This window comes from Lagenorhynchus albirostris, chromosome 5 (genome assembly GCF_949774975.1).
Source record: "Lagenorhynchus albirostris chromosome 5, mLagAlb1.1, whole genome shotgun sequence".
Classification (NCBI taxonomy): Eukaryota; Metazoa; Chordata; class Mammalia; order Artiodactyla; family Delphinidae; genus Lagenorhynchus; species Lagenorhynchus albirostris.
Genome location: NC_083099.1, coordinates 133,052,950 through 133,070,841, shown reverse-complemented (window position 1 = coordinate 133,070,841; position 17,892 = coordinate 133,052,950). Strand labels below are relative to the sequence as shown.

General features: G+C 43.4%; 1 protein-coding gene across 1 annotated transcript; it reads left to right on the top strand.

Moving 5' to 3' along the window:
• The first annotated feature begins 6,062 nt into the window (after window positions 1-6,062).
• On the top strand, window positions 6,063-17,611 carry MIS18A (MIS18 kinetochore protein A). Its single transcript, XM_060149433.1, has 5 exons — window positions 6,063-6,408; window positions 10,193-10,259; window positions 12,496-12,618; window positions 15,185-15,281; window positions 15,863-17,611. Exons 1-5 carry the CDS (start codon window positions 6,066-6,068, stop codon window positions 15,941-15,943), a joined length of 711 nt encoding a protein of 236 aa, XP_060005416.1. The 5' UTR covers window positions 6,063-6,065; the 3' UTR covers window positions 15,944-17,611.
• The last annotated feature ends 281 nt before the right edge of the window (window positions 17,612-17,892 follow it).

The window sequence follows — 17,892 nt, the reverse complement described above, 5'->3', positions numbered from 1 at the left end:
TGTGTAAGTGTAAGGAAGTGCATGCAATTAACATCTAGTCCCTGATCGTAATCAGACGCCATTAATTTCTGATTTTCCCCATTGCCAGAGCACTTTTAAAAAGTCAAATTTTTTCCCTCAAAACTGTCAAGGTCTCATGCATTTCTTCTCCCCCTTTTCCTGTTCCTCCTTCTCTACCCCAGTTATAATTTCTTGCTTCACCTCTTTCTCTTTCTCTAATGCTAGCCATAGATACTAAATTAGACTAGCATTTGACTGTTAATTACACCAAGTCTTTTAAACCCAGCCAGAAATGAGGGTTGAATCAGATAGTCCAAGTAACTGGTATGTTGGGCAAGATGGACTGAAGGATAGGGACTTCCCTGGTGGCACATTGGTTAAGAATCTGCCTGCCAATGCAGGGGACATGGGTTTGAGCCCTGGTCTGGGAAGATCCCACATGTTGCAGAGCAACTAAGCCTGTGCACCACAGTTACTGAGCCTGCGCTCTAGAGCCCGCGAGCCACAACTACTGAGCCTGCGCACCTAGAGCCCATGCTCTGCAACAACAGAAGCCACCGCAATGAGGAGCCCACACACACCACAACGAAGAGTAGCCCCCGCTCGCAGCAAAGAGAGAAAGCCCGTGTGCAGCAACGAAGACACAACGCAGCAAAAATACAGTATAAATAAATAAATAAATTAATTAAAAAAAAAAAAGATGGACTGAAGGATAGTTTCAAGACAGACCTTATTTTGAATTTTGCTCCCTATTATGCCCTAAGAACTTATCTGGCGAGGATGGACTTCCCGTGCTCCTGGGCAAAGGTGGGCTGTGTGTGGGTTTCCTTCCAGTTGCCCCTCCAGATCCACTCTCTACCTTGATGTGTACGGATCACATCAATATGCTTCGTGCCCTCTGGGTTCCAGTTGGATTTGGGCAATGGGGAGCTCCAGCAGGAAACTGGAGGGAGGGATGAGAACATGGTCAAGGAATTTCATTTCCAGTCTCCCTCCCTGGGAGGTCAGCCCAGCGGGCTGCATCCCTTGATGGAAGGGTGAGCCTCTCAAGGTGGTCTGCTCTTCCTAACGCTGTTTCCCTCCCTGCATACCTGTGGGTTGAGGGAGGGGTGGTGTCAGTTCCAATGCTATTAACCGAGGTTCCTGCTATCCCTGAGGTTTTCTCCTGCCACGCAGTCTCCACCTTTGTTATTTGACACTTTGTAAAGCAACCCTCCCCAAGTTGTGGGAATTTGAGTACTCCCCCACCCTCCCACTTAGGGAGTAAACAATTCTGCAGCCGCTTTAGCTGCAAACAGAATCTCAGTGATGAAATGACAGCATTCAGTCCAAGATATTAATCAACACTGCAATCCTGACTCCAGCATAAGAATCACCCCCCTCCCCCAGGTAGGATGTGCAAGTGGGCTCCTGCCTCTAGTGGGGGAAGGGCACGTGGCTGGCTCTGCTCCTTTTTACACCTCATCTGGCCCCTGCTGATCCCATTCCTAGACTGAAGTGGGGGACAAAGGGGACGGGGCAGTTTCACTTGAACTGGTTCTGTCATAACCTGGTTTTGCACCCTCTGGCCTGGCATGATTAGAACCAGCTCTCTCTCCTGGTCCCTCAGAAACTCCCTGTACCCCACCCCCCAGCTGCACACCCATGAGCGGGGAGTCTCCCCTTGGGCTGCTGCCCCCCTGGTTCTCCAGGGGCCCTTTCACACGTGAATGCTCCCTGTTGGAGAATCTTCATCCTTCCAGGTCATCTTCTTGGGCAGAACTTAAAATTCTAGGTGACCTTCCCACCAGCAAAATTCGTATCTAGTTGACAATCTATCTGGCTCACCTTTTTTTTGTTTAATGTTTAATTAATTTAATTAATTTATTTTTGGCCGCGTTGGGTCTTTGTTGCTGCACGCAGGCTTTCTCTAGTTGTGGCGAGCGGGCGCTACTCTTTGCTGCAGTGCGCAGGCTTCTCAGTGTGGAGACTTCTCTTGTTGCAGAGCACGGGCTCTAGGTGCGCGGGCTCAGTAGTTGTGGCACGCAGGCTCAGTAGCTGTGGCTTGCGGGCTCTAGAGCGCAGTCTCAGTAGTTGTGGCGCACGGGCTTAGTTGCTCCGCGGCATGTGGGATCTTCCCGGACCAGGGCTCGAACCCATGTCCCCTGCATTGGCAGGCGGATTCCTAACCACTGTGCCATCAGGGAAGTCCCTATCTGGCTCACCTTTGTTGTGTGCCCCCCCACGCCCCCAAAACAACTCAACAGCCGAATTCTCCTGCGGGCCACTGTGTCTGCAAACATCTGGGGACACACAGGCTCTGGGAATCGTTCATTGAAGTCTCCTCTCAGCCAGACTGAAGCAAGTGGGCAGATACCCTTCACCCTGTCTACTGGGGAAGAGGACTGGAGCTTACAACCCAGCCAGTCTCCAAAGAAACGCTCAGGAAGTCATCCCTGTCACCACTTACTCCAGTCTCTAATATTCCCCAAATGTGGGAGGAGGTTTAAGGGCAGGAGTGAATTAGCTCTCCAATATCCGCTCTGAACATTCCTCCAGGGCGTGGGGTGGGCGAAGCAATGGGTCTCACACATTCTGGCAAGTCATCTTTACCTCCTCTTGGACTCTCAGTCGAAACCTCAATTTTAACAGGCTGTAAGAGACTGTTACACATGCTCTTAATTACTAGTAAAAAGATACAAAACAGTTCAGACTGGCTTCCACAATAAAGAGAATTTATTGGTTCACATAATTGAAGAAGTCCAGCCATCACGTGCTCCATTTGTCTGTAATTCTCTCAGTTCCACCCATCTGTGTTTACAAGGTGGCTGCCATACAACACGGGTATGTGCTTCCAGCGAACAAAGAGGATATCTCTTCCCTCAACCACTAAACAAGAGTCTTGAGATTTACTCTGACTGGATAAAATTTGACAACGTAGGTCAAGTTCTTATCCCGAGTCAATTCCTAAAGCCAGGGGAGCACCGTGGGCCAATTGGCTTAAGCCTGGGGTAGGAGCCATCCCTGCTCAGTAACTGTGGGAGAGACGTGGGTTCTCTCCATTGGGTTAAACCTCTGGGGACCCATTCTTGGTATTGGTGGTGATGGTCGTGGTGGTGATGGGGCTTAGACTCAGCCTTATCCACATCTCCTAGTTGTGTAATTAAGAAGAAGGGTGGTAGGGCTTCCCTGGTGGTGCAGTGGTTGAGAGTCCGCCTGCCGATGCAGGGGACGCGGGTCCGTGCCCCGGTCCGGGAAGATCCCACGTGCCGCAGAGCAGCTGGGCCCGTGAGCCATGGCCGCTGACCCTGCGCGTCCGGAGCCTGTGCTCCGCAACGGGAGAGGCCACAGCAGTGAGAGGCCCGCATACCGCACAAAAGAAAAAAAAAAAAAAATTACACCCACCCAGTGCAAGGTCATCGTACCCAGGCATCTCTTTTTGTCCCTACATAAAACGTGATTTTGTGGGTATCTAAATATTTTATATTCGTAATACAAACATACTCATGACTTTAAAAGGCGTTTATTTTGCCTCGGGGACGACTTTTCCATTAGACACAAAGCTGAGGGCCTGTGATATTTTTAGGGCCCCATGAAAATGTTTGAATTTTGAAGTCAGCAGGAAACAAATGAACTTTTAGGTCAAAGAAAATATTTTAAAGTATAATATTTGCATATGTATCTTTATAGCAATACTGTTGTAAACTATTATGATGATGATGATTTATTTTGAAACAATGTTTTTAAAATTTAAATGGAGGAATGGGCCCAGCAAGGCACGAGTTCCTAGGACCGCTGAAAGTCGTCAGGCAGCCCTGCTCTGCATTCCTTCCTTACTGGGATATCCCACAGTATTTAATGTTGCCAGTAGGAACCCAAAGTCTGAGGCAGAGATTATCCCTTGAATTCCAAGGTTATTACCCATTTACTTGTATCAGAGATATTGTGCTTGAAAACAGCAGTCCTGCGAGGTCAGGCTTGCCTCCACAAAAGAAGCAGAGGAGGGAAGGCAATTCCACGGGTGAAATAAAAGCCTAAAATATCTGAAGAATTTTCTCCCACTTGGAGACTAATGAACATGGGCACAGTTTGCTAGAGATAAAGTATTTTCATGCATATTATATCACGATCCCCATAACAACCCCACTGCAGTACTGACCCACGTAAACCATGAAAAATTAGACTCAGGGAAGGCAAGTAGCCTTTCCGGTTTCCTACACGGTTATACCTCCTGAAGGGTTAGGTCAACCCAAGGCTTTTGACTCCAAAGTTTTTGCTTGTTGCTGGTGGCCAGAGGCACTAAAGTTGGAAGCAAATTTTTTGGTAGATAGTTGACCTGACCAAGCAAAGTGGGCAGTGACTTAGGACACACCCAAAGGATTCTAAGAACAGACGTAGGACCTTGGGGGTTCCTTTCTTCCCAGATATGCCGCCAGGTTGTCCATGATGCAGCCGGTCCATTTCCCACCATCCTTTCCTGTCCTAACCTGTGGTGCTTTAAAGTCAGAGGCCGGCTTTCTGGGGCAGCTGAGGAAGGCTGTCCTTACCAGACAGAAGGAATGCTCACTTGGTGCGAGGGGCTCACAGATCCAGACAGCAGAGGCACTTCCATGCTTTCCAGCGACACCACTGCTGCCCACACCCACCTTTCCAGCTTGTCCTTGCAGTGCTAGCCTGAGTGATCTGAGGCCCTTTCCGGGGTCTCGTTAGAGCAATAACAATGCATAAAAGGAACATGTGACAGGGTGGCTCCCCAACAACCCTTGCTTTCTCCACCTCAAGGAAGTTAGGCAGACAAACTAAAGCAGTGGCAACCAAAAGTGGAGGTGCCCCGACTGACAGCATCTGCATCACCCAGGAGCCTGTTAAGCAAATTCTCGGGCCCATCCTGACCTATTGATGGAGATTCTGTGAAGGGGGTGTGGACGAAGAATGGTGCCTGCCATATGAGTAAACAAAGGATGTTTTGGCTATCGAGCCATCAGCCACTGTAGCAGCCCTGATTTCAGTGAGCCCAGATTCTTGCATCTTCCCATATACAAAAAAGCGCTAAATTCATTAACTTCAGATGTCTGGTTTTCTTTAATTAACAGTGATCATTTGGGACTTCCCTCGTGGTCCAGTGTGTAAGACTCCACGCTCCCAGTGCAGGGGGCCCGGGTTTGATCCCTGGTCAGGGAACCAGATCCCGCATGCATGCCGCAACTAAGTGTTCGCATGCCGCAACTTAAGAGTCCGTATGCCACAACTAAAGCCACAACCATGAAGGTCAGTCTGAGGCCACAGCTAAAGATCCCATGTGCCGCGTGCCGCAACCAAGACCCGGCAGAGACAAAATAAATAATAAATAAATAAATAAATTTAAAAAGACAACATCATCTGATGTTCCAACTACCTGTTTTTGTTGTTGTTGTTGACTTGTTTGTTTTTCCAAAATCTCCTATGTATCCTGGCTCCTTCCTTACCTCTTAGGAGCAGTCCCTCCCAACTATCTGACAGGCTGCCTCCTGGACTGAAGTCCTCAGCGAGTCCACCACATAAAACATAATTCTCAACTTTTAAGTCGTGCATTGTTTTTTCAGTCCACAGTGGGGCTCAGAAATCTGTGTCCCATCCAGCTCCCAGGTGACTCTCAGGCACGCTAAATTTGAGGGGTTGTAGCCACAGAAACATAGAGGGAGGAGGCCGGAGAAAGCAGGACTGCGCCCCAACTCCTCTATCTCTGAGTGGTGTATAGGCGGCATATTCTCTTTCGTAACCATTGCCAAGGTCTCCGTGAGGGGCTGGTAATGTAGTTCGGTGGGACTAACTTTTTCAAAGACGCTTCCCCTCCTATGTAAGAGGCTGCACTCTCTCCCCAGGCAGCCTAGCGAGCGGATCTCCGGCAGCCTCAATTTCCTAAGGCTGGAAAGCGCGACGCAGGCGCAGTGACTCCCCCGCCAGGCCCCGCTCCACCGCAAGCAAGCGCGCTCCCAGGCTGCCTGCCGCCCCTCCCCCCTCCCCCTGCGCCGCCTCGCCCCGCCTCGCGCACGCGCAACGGCGTTTTTTTTCCCGTGACCCTCCGCGGCGCAGGCAATTTGTAGCTAATGGCGGGTCCTTGGTCTCAGGCTTGTTGCAAAACATGCTCCTCTACTAGCTGTGCGTGTGGCGACAAGGGCAAGTGGAGCAACTCCTCGCTCTTAGGCAAGCGGCTCTCAGAAGACTCGAGCCGCCACCAGCTGCTGCAGAAGTGGGCGAGCATGTGGAGCTGCGTGAGCGGGGACGCGTCGGTGGCCAGCACGGAAAGGACGCGGCGCGAGGAGACTGCGGAGCCGGCGGAGGAGGAGGACAGGCCGCTGGTGTTTCTGTGCTCTGGTTGCCGGCGGCCGCTGGGCGACTCGCTGAGCTGGGTGACGAGCCAGGAAGACACCAACTGCATCCTGCTGCGCTGTCAGTTCGGGCGGGGGGCTTAGGACTTAGGACCGCCTTCTTCCCGGGTGTGCCGCACCTGGGCGGCCCCGGAGGAGGCGGAGATGTTTCGGGGCCTCCCAGGGTCTTTATTTATATTTATTTGTTTATTGTTAATAAATTTATTTATTTTTGGCCGCGTTGGGTTTTTCGTTGCTGCACGTGGGCTTTCTCTAGTTGGGGCGAGCGGGGGTACTCTTTGTTGCGGTGCGCGGGCTTCTCATTGCAGGGGCTTCTCTTGTTGCGGAGCACGGGCTCTAGGCGCGCGGTCTTCAGTAATTGTGGCATATGGGTTCAGTAGTTGTGGCTCGCGGGCTCCAGAGCGCAGGCTCAGTAGTTGTGGCACACAGGCTTAGTTGCTCCGCGGCACGTGGGATCTTCCCGGACAAGGGCTCGAAGCCGAGTCCCCTGCATTGGCAGGCAGATCCTTAACCGCTGCGCCACCACGGAAGACCCTCCCAGGGTCTTTAAAAGCAGAAAAATCTGAGACGGTGAGCTGTCCCAGAAAAAGGGGAGGAGGAGAGTCATCCCTGCACCTTGGACTCACGAGTGACAGGTTCTTTTCTGAGGTTCCCCCGTCCCGGAAGAGCAGTGGATGAATCAGTGTCGTCGTGAGCATTACTTAGAAAAAAATGACCAACTAGGTTGTAAGCATTTAGGGTGTAGATATTCTCTGTTACTCCTCATAGAAATTAGCAGGCTGTTAATCGGTAAATAGTATTGTTAATGGTTTAGGACATTAAGCTTTTCAGCTGCGTGCTTCCTTCGAGGGATGTCAGGGTTGATTTCTCAAGTCTTCATAGTTGTATCGGCGGACACCTTTACCGTCTGAAGTGTTAACAACCGTAGAGTTGACAGAATATAATGGTATCAAAAAAATTAAAGGAGACTTGCAATAAAAGCACCAACAATCCTATCAAAATTGGAGAGGAAGGAGGATGTAGTAAACATACAGGTAACTGGTAGAGCCAGTATCTTTTGAAACCTTTATGTTTCCCCAACGTTTCCTGGCTTTGTTGTTTTCATAGTATTTGTATAGGGGAGTGGTTCACATATTTTTTCTGAGTTGGTGTAAAAATGTATGTTCTTTTTGGACTTGGTGGTTTTCAAGATGAAATTTATGCTCTGTTTGAATTCTGTAAATATTTTATGGCAGAAATTCACCACCGATTCGTTGACATTTGTGGAATGTTTTCCTTCCTGGGATATATTGGGAAGAAAGGAGGACAGCAGTGTCCACCTGTTAACCTGAAACTTTTTGGAACCTCTTTTCCTTAAGGATGCAATTAACGATAGTCCCTTTCAGTTGTTAAACAAAAGCCTAAGAACATACATTTCCCATACAATTCATTGAGATTAACCCTTTGCAGCTATTAAAATCAATGCAAAAGGATTTATCCCCCAATGCTGACACTCTCATGTCCCCAGAGTTCAACATGCTTTATTCTCATTTATACTTCCAGATACTCTCCGTGCATGTATGAGCATGTTTAAATATGTAAATTTTTTGGAATTCCCTAAAGATGTAAATTTTTCAAAACGTACTTGAGATTATATTATTTATACTGTTAAGCATCCTTACTTTTTTATTCTGCACATATATTCTGAGTATTTTTCCATATTAGTGCATATAGATATACTTCACGTTTTTAATAGCTTCTTGTTGTACCCCTGCTGAGAGGCAGTATAGATCATGGCCCTCAACTGCATGGGTTTGAATCCTGGCCTGCCACTTACTAGCTGTGTCTTTTTGGGCAAGCTACTTAGTCTCTCTGTGCCTCAGTTTTCTCCTCTGTAAAAATGGGGATAATACTTAATGGGGTGATTAGGAGGATTAAGTGAGTTGATGTGTGTCATGTGCTCAGAAGACATAGGAAGCGCCATGTAAGTGATATCTTTAATGGAGATGCCATTCATCCTCCCAGCCTGCCCCTGTTGACAGAGGTCTGGGTTTTTTCCCAGTGTTGCCACCATTAGAACAACATGTATGTATTTGGGTTGATTTTGATACAGTAGGAGAAGCTCTTCCTTTTAGTAGGTGAGTTTATGTCATTGACATAAATGTCATTGACATTTATGTTATTTTTAAGAAATAATATTGATATGTTTGGTGCTAAATCTTTACCATCCTTTCTGTTTTTACGTCTTTTCTCTCCTTTATCACGTGGGCGCTTTTGTTTTATCTATGAAAACACTATTCTGTTATTTAGTTTGTCTATACCAGTAGTTTTTAAAATTTAAAAAGTATATGTAAATATCCTTTTTTATCAGCTTTAGACAAATTGATTTAACACCCTCCCCCCTTCCTCCCAGTGAAAGATTAGGAAATGAATGTTGGATTAATTTCCATTCCCCTCCCCGCTCCAGTTGGAGTTAGTTTAATTGTTTTTACTTTGTCAAGGTTTATAACATTTACATACTGTTCCGTAGCCATAGCATCGTCCTTTAGCTTTAATACAATGTTTCTATGAACTTATTTCTCAAGTCCAGGACTCTTATTAATAATGAGAAGGCTTATTAATAGCTTTCTCATTCCTGTGTTGTTTATTTGATTCATCTTCACCAGTGGTTTTCCCATCCCCAAGAAAACTTCAAGTTTGAGTGCTTGAAAATGTCTTTCTGTTGTCTTTATACAGGAATGTCAACTTGGCTGCATGTTCAGTCCTGGTGTCATGCTCTTTGCTTTTTCCAGGCACAGGGAGCAGCTAGTGCAAAGGCCTTGAGGCTAGCGAGACCGAATGGTAGATTAAAGATAAGATTTAGGGAGGAAGGAAGGGGCCAGAAAATTTAGGGCCTTGTAGGCTGTTGTATGGAATGAGAATCTATTCTAGTGCATGAGTTGTTGTTTAAGCAGGAGACTGGTATGACCCAGTCTTTTCTTTGGAGGATGCACTGAAGAGAAGAAGAAGCATGGAAGTGGGCAGCTCAGTGAGGAGCTATGCAGCCGTTCTGCCAGAGGAGGTGGAGGTGGTCTGGGGGCTGGAGTGAGGGTTGTGAGGTAGAATTGACAGGGTTTATCTGTGGAGTCTCTATGCGGGGAGAAGTGTAAGGAGACAGTGACTCAGGGGTGACACCGGTTTCTGGTTTGAGCGATGGGTAGATGGAAGTGGAATTTACTGAGTTAAGGTAGACTGTAGAGGAGGTGAAATCGAGAGTCTCTTCTGGCCATTGTAGGTCTGATGTCCTTTCTTCATGTCCCTCTGCTCCCAATTCCCCCGCCTTTAGTGTGTTCTGAACTTGGGAAACGGGAATGTTTCCTGCTGCTTCTAGGGTTCAGCTGTGACCCCTGTCCAGGTTGTGGTCTAAAAGGTTTTGGGCTGAGCTCCTGAGGACCCTCTCAGTTACTTCTAGAGAAACGAGCTCTGCGTGTGAGATCTGGAGATGTACGCACAGGCTTTTATCCTCTTCCTTGGGTTGATCCCAGTTTTACTGTGTCTGGCGGATATTCTTGATAGTCCGTGATTTGAGGTTCTAATTGTCCCAAAGTTTACCATCAGTTGAATTTTTTTCTTCCTACTTTTATTCACTTTGTTAATTTCAGAGTTTTCTGGGAATGGAAGGAAATAACTCTTATTCTGCTCTCTTTTTCCAGAAGACCCTGTACATTTAGTCTTAAACTACCCCGTGTGTGGGACTTTTGAGCCTTTTTTTTTTTTTCTGGCCTTCTGGGTTCTAAAATAAAAGTTGAATTAGAAGTTCTCTCAATGTCTGCGTGTGTATTGTAACAAACGGCATTAAGAAATTATTGTTACTTTCTTCTTTCTAGGTGTTTCCTGTAATGTTTCTGTGGATAAGGAACAGATACTATCCAAACGTAAAAATGAAAATGGTTGGTGAGTAAGGCTATATCTATGTGAATATGTACATTAGCGAAAATGTTTATTTTTCAAATAAAAGTCTTTAAGGAGACCATCAGCAGTAAGGTTTGGGATAAAACTTTTTTCATGGTAATCAGTATAAAATCAGTCATTCCAACATACCAATTCTTGAGTGCTGGTGGTCTCCTTTAGACATGAGATGGAAGAGTTTCTAAACCTCTCAGGGCACATTCTGACACTCCCTTTTTGGGTGTTTGCGCTTGTCGTGAAGAAAATCGAAAATAAAAATAGAAAAGGAAAATATCTGTATCATGGAATCTCCAAGCCAAAGGATGCTTTAGATGAACGCTCCCTACCTTTTTCATGCCATGGCGCCCATAGAAAATGCTAAGGTCATGCATACACACATATACGGCCTATTGAGGTAAACAGACAGGGCTGCAGAAACAGCAGCATGGGGCCTCCAGCACTCGCAGGCCCTGTGCTGCCACTCCAATGGTTGAAGTGGTCAGAATCTTGCTGTACCTGCCACGCATCTGCTGCAAGTGGCGTCCTCAGCAAACTGAATGGGAAGCTCTGCCTTCTAGTATTGTTGCCCGAAACGTGTCATACTGATGTATATGAATACGTGGGACACAGGCAGTTGAACAGAAATTAGTGATCATATATATTTTTTATTTTAAAATGGTGGCTTTTAATTTTAGTAACGTTAGAGTGTCCCATTCAAATGAAGTGTATTTTAATTTAAAAAATGACTCTATTTAAGGAGAATTAAATTCATAATAGGACAGGTAGTATGTGGATATAACAAAAATTGTGCTGTTGGCATGCTGGTGATTAAATTTGGAGAACCCAGCCTTAGATCACTTCTCATTCTGTAGATGAAGAAAGCAAGGCCTGAGGAGGTTCCAGCTTCACTCAGGATGCAGGACTGATTAGTAAGGGCGAGGATGATGCTTTGTTATTTGTCTTTGTTTCCTGCAGAGTGTACTCTACTTCCCAGCTCTGGTCATCTTGACGTCAGCTTTACCATTTTTGTCATATCCGTGTAACAGCTGTGCTATCATGTACTTAATATTTTTCATTAAACTGACTCCTGATTTTTATTTAAATTTATTTAAAAAGGAATCTTTATATTACTGCCATAAATGTGTCATTTGCTGTAACTGGAAAGTAACTGTGAAGATAATTACACTGAAAACACATGTTATTAAATTCTAGCTGAGATAGTATTGCCTGGCTGGTTCTGAGCCTGAGGTCTGTTCTCCTACTGTTAAAAGATTTGCAACTGTGAGATGCAGGTTAAAGACATTCTAGCACCAGACTGAGACTTTCTTCTCTTTATATATAATCAGGATTGTTAGAGAATTGAAAAGGGAATTGACTCTCGCTCTGAATCAGTGTTTCTAAGTCCTATTTACTTGTATCACCTGAACCCATCCTTTATGCCAAACTATGGCCCATGGGCCAAGCACCAGTTTGTTTGTTTTTATTTTTAAGATTTTTTTTTTGACGTGGACCATTTTTAAAGTGTTTATTGAATTTGTTACAATATTGCTTGTGTTTTATGTTTTGGTTTTCTGGCCCCGAGGCATGTGGGATCTTAGTTCCCCCACCAGGGATCAAACCCGCACCCCCTGCACTGGAAGGCGAAGTCTCAACCACTGGACTGCCAGGGAAGTCCCAAGTGCCTGTTTTTGTAAATACATTGTTATTGGAACACAGATCAGTTATGTGTTATCTGTGGCGGCTTCTGTGCGAACAGTGGTAGAGGCAAGTAGTTGCAGCAGACACCATCTGGCCTGAGAGCCTAAAATATTTGTTCTCTAGATCATTACAGAAAAAAATTTGCCTATCCCTTCCCCAGAATGTTAGTGATCCTTGGTGGACAATATAACATTACAAGGACATGTAGAATCTTTTTGTCTTATTTCAAAATTTTAGTTAATTTTTCTTAATACTGAATTGAGGCATTTGCATTCTAGGAAAACACTACCTTAGTACACCCTGTTCTTGTCACTTTTGTACATGCCCTTTGTCACTGGATACTTAAGGCAGTGCCGCCTGGAGGCGACTGTCTACATTTCTGATGTAAGCATCTTACTATCATTTTTTTCCTTCTTCTGTACATATGACTTAGTAGGGTCAGAATAACATACTTTAGCAACTTAAATGTTCAGGTGTTTATGGATCTCAACAATGGGATTTTTGTTATAACCAGTTGCTGAAGCAGTGGCATTTCTTGTTGCAGCATCCTGGAGACTTTGTACTGCACAGGATGTTCACTCAACCTCGGCTACATATACAAGTGCACACCCAAGAATCTAGACTACAAGAGGGACTTGTTCTGTCTCAGTGTTGAAGCCATTGAAAGGTAAGTTTGATGTATAAATGAATAGCTCATAAATGAATTCTCAGAAACTTGCTTCCAGAGAAATTGGTATGAAAACATCGAAACTAAATCAACACTGGTTAAAATATATTTTTAAGTAACTTCTGACAATAAAGCTAGTGATTTTTTTTTTTTTTTTTTTTTTTTGCGGTACGCGGGCCTCTCACTGTTGTGGCCTCTCCCGTTGCGGAGCACAGGCTCCGGATGCGCAGGCTCAGTGGCCATGGCTCACGGGCCCAGCCGCTCCGCGGCATGTGGGATCTTCCCGGACCGGGGCACGAACCTGTGTCCCCTGCATCGGCAGGCGGACTCTCAACCACTGCACCACCAGGGAAGCCCCGCTAGTGATTTTTTGTTTGGACCCGATTTATTTGCTATTGGAAAAATCTGTCATTCTAAATTGTAGGAGAAAACACTGAGAACATTTTTCAGAGTAAAAATACGTTGTTTTTCTTAACAATCGAATTTAGTTTAATAGGATTTTTTTAAAAGCCATTGTGTGGATCAATATATTTTGTCCATTTTATTTTTCCCTCTAGTTTTTAGTCTCCTAGATTATCATAAAGAAATAGGACAGAAATGGTCAGGAAAGAAAGTCCCTTTGGTGTTCTGGAAAAGTAGAAATACAAAGTCCAACTATTTCCTTGAGGGTGGTAAATAATTGTCTGCTTGTTTTGAGAGATGCAAGGAAGTACCTTCATTTTTCAAGACTTCTAAAAAGCGTGAGGAGACCAGGTGAATTAGGGTCTGATGACAGATATCTTAATGGCCCTCTAATTCACTAGCCTTTTTAAAACAGGAAACAATCAGTTGACCCCAGTGTATTTTCACTTATCCTGGAAAAGGTGTAACCCTTAAGATTTTAAAGATGCCTGGGAAACCTTAAGTATCAGGAAAGAAGAACAATTTAAGAAGAAAAAAAAAAAATGCCTACACTTTCATTACTCGAGGTATTTCGTCACTCTGGTTGAATTTCTTAGAGTTTCTCTTTAAAACAGTATTCTTCTTCTTATAATTATAATTTTTCATTTAATTATTCTTTGATGACTGCAGTTTTGCCACCTTCTTTGAAACTAGACAGGTTTAGGCCAAAATGCTAAAATCTGCAAACTTTTTATATTCCTTACACAAGAGAATAGTATAGCAAGCACTGCTCATTGATGTAAAGCAGGCAGGCCTGCCTAGAGAGGGATCCGATCTGTTTTGGTTTTAAATCGAAGACCCAGGCCCAAACAACTGCTCCCTTAATCTCCATGAGAACTCTACTAAGATTTGTGAAAATTATGTGGGGGAGAGTACAGGTATAAACAACGTGAACTCTTCAGTACGGTTGGTACAAAACTTTAAAAGTGATGCATATCTGTATAAGAGAAAATGTGTGGAAGATTTCTCCATAGAGGGTCATAGTATTGAAGCTGTTTTTTCCTGAGCAGCTGAACACCTCTTGGGGCAGAATTTTAATGACGAGGAACCTGATTTGTTTTAGAAGTGGATGCCCTCTGTAATGTTTATTTACAGTGTTATAAATTACTCAATACCGTTTAATTTTTCCCCCCATCTCATTTTTCTTTTCTAAACAGGATATTAATTGCCTTCTGCAATTTTGCCTCCCATGTCATTTTTCAGAAATTTAATCAATTTAATCTTGGGTTTCCAAGAGAAGACTGTTCTTATTTGACAAAAGAAGGGACATATTGAAGTCGTTAACATGTAAGGAAAGACTTCTACTAAAGAAACGCAAAAGAGTCAAGTTTCTTTCTTTGAGAAATACCAGCACCTCCTTCCCTACTGTTTAGATTTATTTGTTACCAAAGCTGGGCCTCTTTTCCTTCCATTACCAGGCCAATTTTTCTGTTCTTTGTATTTTCTAAACCACAGCATCTCATCACCCCAGAGAGTGGAGCAAAACATAAGTTACAGGATAACTGTTGAAGTTGCCCAAATCTAGGTAATCAAGAGTTGACTACACAAATTATATACTAAAAGTCAAACTTGAAAATGCACACGTTCCTGAGAAGTTACATTAAAAAAAAAAAAAGTGATATAAAGCAGTGGCTTCTTCAGGATCTTTTAAAACTTTAAAATAGAATTTTGAACCATGAGTGGTAATGTTTTGCCACCCAACTTACTACAGACCAAGTTGATTTCCAATAACAAAATACTTATAATATTGGGAAATATGTAGGGCTCTCGGACAAAGCTGTTATGGAGAAAAACATGATTTCATGTAGTTCAGCTTCCTATGTAGGTTGCTATTAACAAAAGTAGTTGTTTTATGTGTTTACTTGGTACTAATATATAGTTTGATATACATATTCAAGTTTTAATATCATTATTTTTTGTATTTATTTATTTACTTACTTATGGCTGCGCTGCAGTGCATGTGGGATCATAGTTCCCCGACCAGGGATCGAACCTGTGTCCCCTAACAGTGGAAGCACAGAGCCCTAACCATTGGACCACCAGGGAATTCCCTTAATAGTATTCATGTAAATTTTATATTTACTCCCTTTTCACGTTTTAACTCTGTACTGTTATTATACTTCAGTTATGTTTTAGGGTCCTCTGAAAAGCAAATTGTGTCAGAAGATAAAGAGCTTTTTAATCTTGAGAGCCGAGTTGAAATAGAAAAATCTCTGAAGCAGGTAATCTTGTTCTGCACTTTTTGTGTCTTTGTATGAACAACTTCCAGTCAGTGATCAAGTGCTCCTCTGCGAATAATCCTTAATGTGTTTTCTGTTTTGACCTTAGCACTTTCATGGTAAGAGAGTGCTTATTTTATTCTTACTTATTTATTTCAGTTGTTAGTAAAGTTGATTTTGGGGGGAGCCAAACTACAAATTAAGCTAAAGCTATATCAAAAAAATAATAAAGAAGACATTTCATACTAAAATCAAAGTAGTATATATTCTAAAACTATTAAAATAGAAATATATCTTCTTAAATCATTATTTCACGGTAAAAATAGCCTTGTTTTTGAATGTTAACATCCTCTCACAGATAGGCAAGATAGTGATGAATGTATAAAAAAGCTACAGATTAGAGGTTGAGAACTACTGTTAATAAACTTATGTCTTATTTAAATGGAATTCTGTTAAATACTTACTATCTGTGTGTAATGCATAACATATTCAGAAATTGTATTAATGATGAATATTTTAATCATATTTAACCATGTATGATTTTAATCATGTATTTTTTTTATATTCTTATTTCAATTCAATAGATGGAAGATGTTTTGACAGCATTGCAAACAAAGCTTTGGGAGGTTGAATCAAAATTGCCCTTTACCAGCTGCAAAAGCTGAAATCTGTTCCAAGTCTCCCGTTCTGGAGTCCTTCACTGATGGACAGTTGTTTCATATGTAGCAATTCTTGTTATAACTTACTTCACTTAGAACTGAAAGAATTCAAAATGTTCATGTACTTTACAAATTCTCTTGAACTGATCAACTGATCAAATGAGAAGAATTGTAGAATTACTTTTCCAGCTGTATTTGATGGTAAAAAGATGATTGTTTCCTAAATTCCAATTTTAAAGTCGTGATACTTCCTGGAAGTGAAATTTAGTAGTTTTTATTTTGATAAACCGCCATAATTTTCTGAACGGTTTTCTCCTCAGTACCAAATTCGTTATTCTTTATTATTTTTTTAAAAGTTTATTTCACCTTTAATACTTCGAACAATATTTAATATTGAGTGGTAAGAAAATCTTAGAAGTTTTCCCACCCACTGTATGGTTGAATCTCCTCTGAAAACTAATGCGTACAGCTCTGTGGAGAAACTGGTCAGTTGAGTTATTTGTCAGAACTAGTCAAAACCTTGCACGAGAGCAGAATAGCGTGTATTCTAGTGGCGGTAGAATTCCACTTGATCCTGTTTATTTACTACTATATGCCAAAAAAACCTGGCAGTATATTTACCAAAAAGAGTAGTAATCATTTCTGAGGGTGGGGTTCTGGGGAAGTTTTCAGTTTTCCAGTTTTCTATAATGTAGGACGTAGAGTAAGCACATGTTGTTTTTATAATGAGGGAGAAAATAAAGATTAAAACAAAGTGTTTTACAGTTGATTTTTCCAAAACAGTTATTTACCTGAGCTCAGAAATCCTGGTGTCATGAACTCTACACATTTACTGGGCATGGCAGCGTGAGGGTCCAGCTTAGGACCGTCAAGGTAACCCCACGTTTCCCCAGGCCGTCTCTGCTTTCGAGTGGACATGAGGCCGCATAATGTTAGTACTCAGCATGTTTGAGAACTGCCCTGATTATGTCTGAGGAGACTTAAAGTTGTCATATAAAAGTTCCCAAGTCAAATTGACTCGATCATTGATCATTCACAATTATTGAGTTCTTTTTTGATGTATCTGTCAGCAGCCTCTAATAATTTGAAATTAGGGAGCCGTCCAGGTCTCTTCTCAACACCTGCTGGCAACAAAACAGTCATCCTGCCTCAGTAAGCTTGAGGAAGTCCCAGGGGCCTGTCCTTTTAGGTGCTTCGGTGGCACTTGCGTGGATGTTCATTTAGAACAGATGGGAGAGTATTTTAACAGCGAGATTCAGCTAACTTTCTGCTTGCACGGGTAACAGAATTCTCCAACAGTCACTTTCAGGGCCATTCCAAAGAGGTAGGCAGTTTGGCTCCCTAATTCCTTTTACCCTGTTCATTCTGGGGCAGAATTTCTAGCTAATCCATACATCTTGAAAACTACTCATTTCACCAAAGAAGAGTAATTTCTAATATCCACAGTGCTAACCAAGCCTCTGTGGTGGTTTGGGAAATAAACAGCCCAAGTGCCTTTGTGGCTTCTCCAAGTGTGGGCCTTTCATTAGTGTTTCCCTGCAAATTCGCCACCCCTGGAATTTTATCTCCAGTTGGGGTCCTTCAGATGAAGTTAACTACCCGTCCCTGGGGTGCAGGTGGAGAGCTCACACACATTCGTATCACAGGGTCTTTGCTGAAGCATCTAAAAGCAAATCCCAGGAAATACATATATTTATATATATAATACATATTTATAAAATACATATCTCCTTGTAAGGCACAGTCCGTATTTGGCTTCTGCCTGTGATGTCACTGAAGGGATGGCCTTGCTATCACCATGGGAGAGAGAGCTCTGAGGCTCCCATACTGCTTACTCGAGGGGTCCACGTGAGACTGCTTCACCCTCCCTGTGTGCTGCTCTGTGGCACTTAGGAGGAGACGGGCCTTTCCCACACTCCGGGCCAGCCTCTCCTGAGGCCACCTGTTCCCTGAAG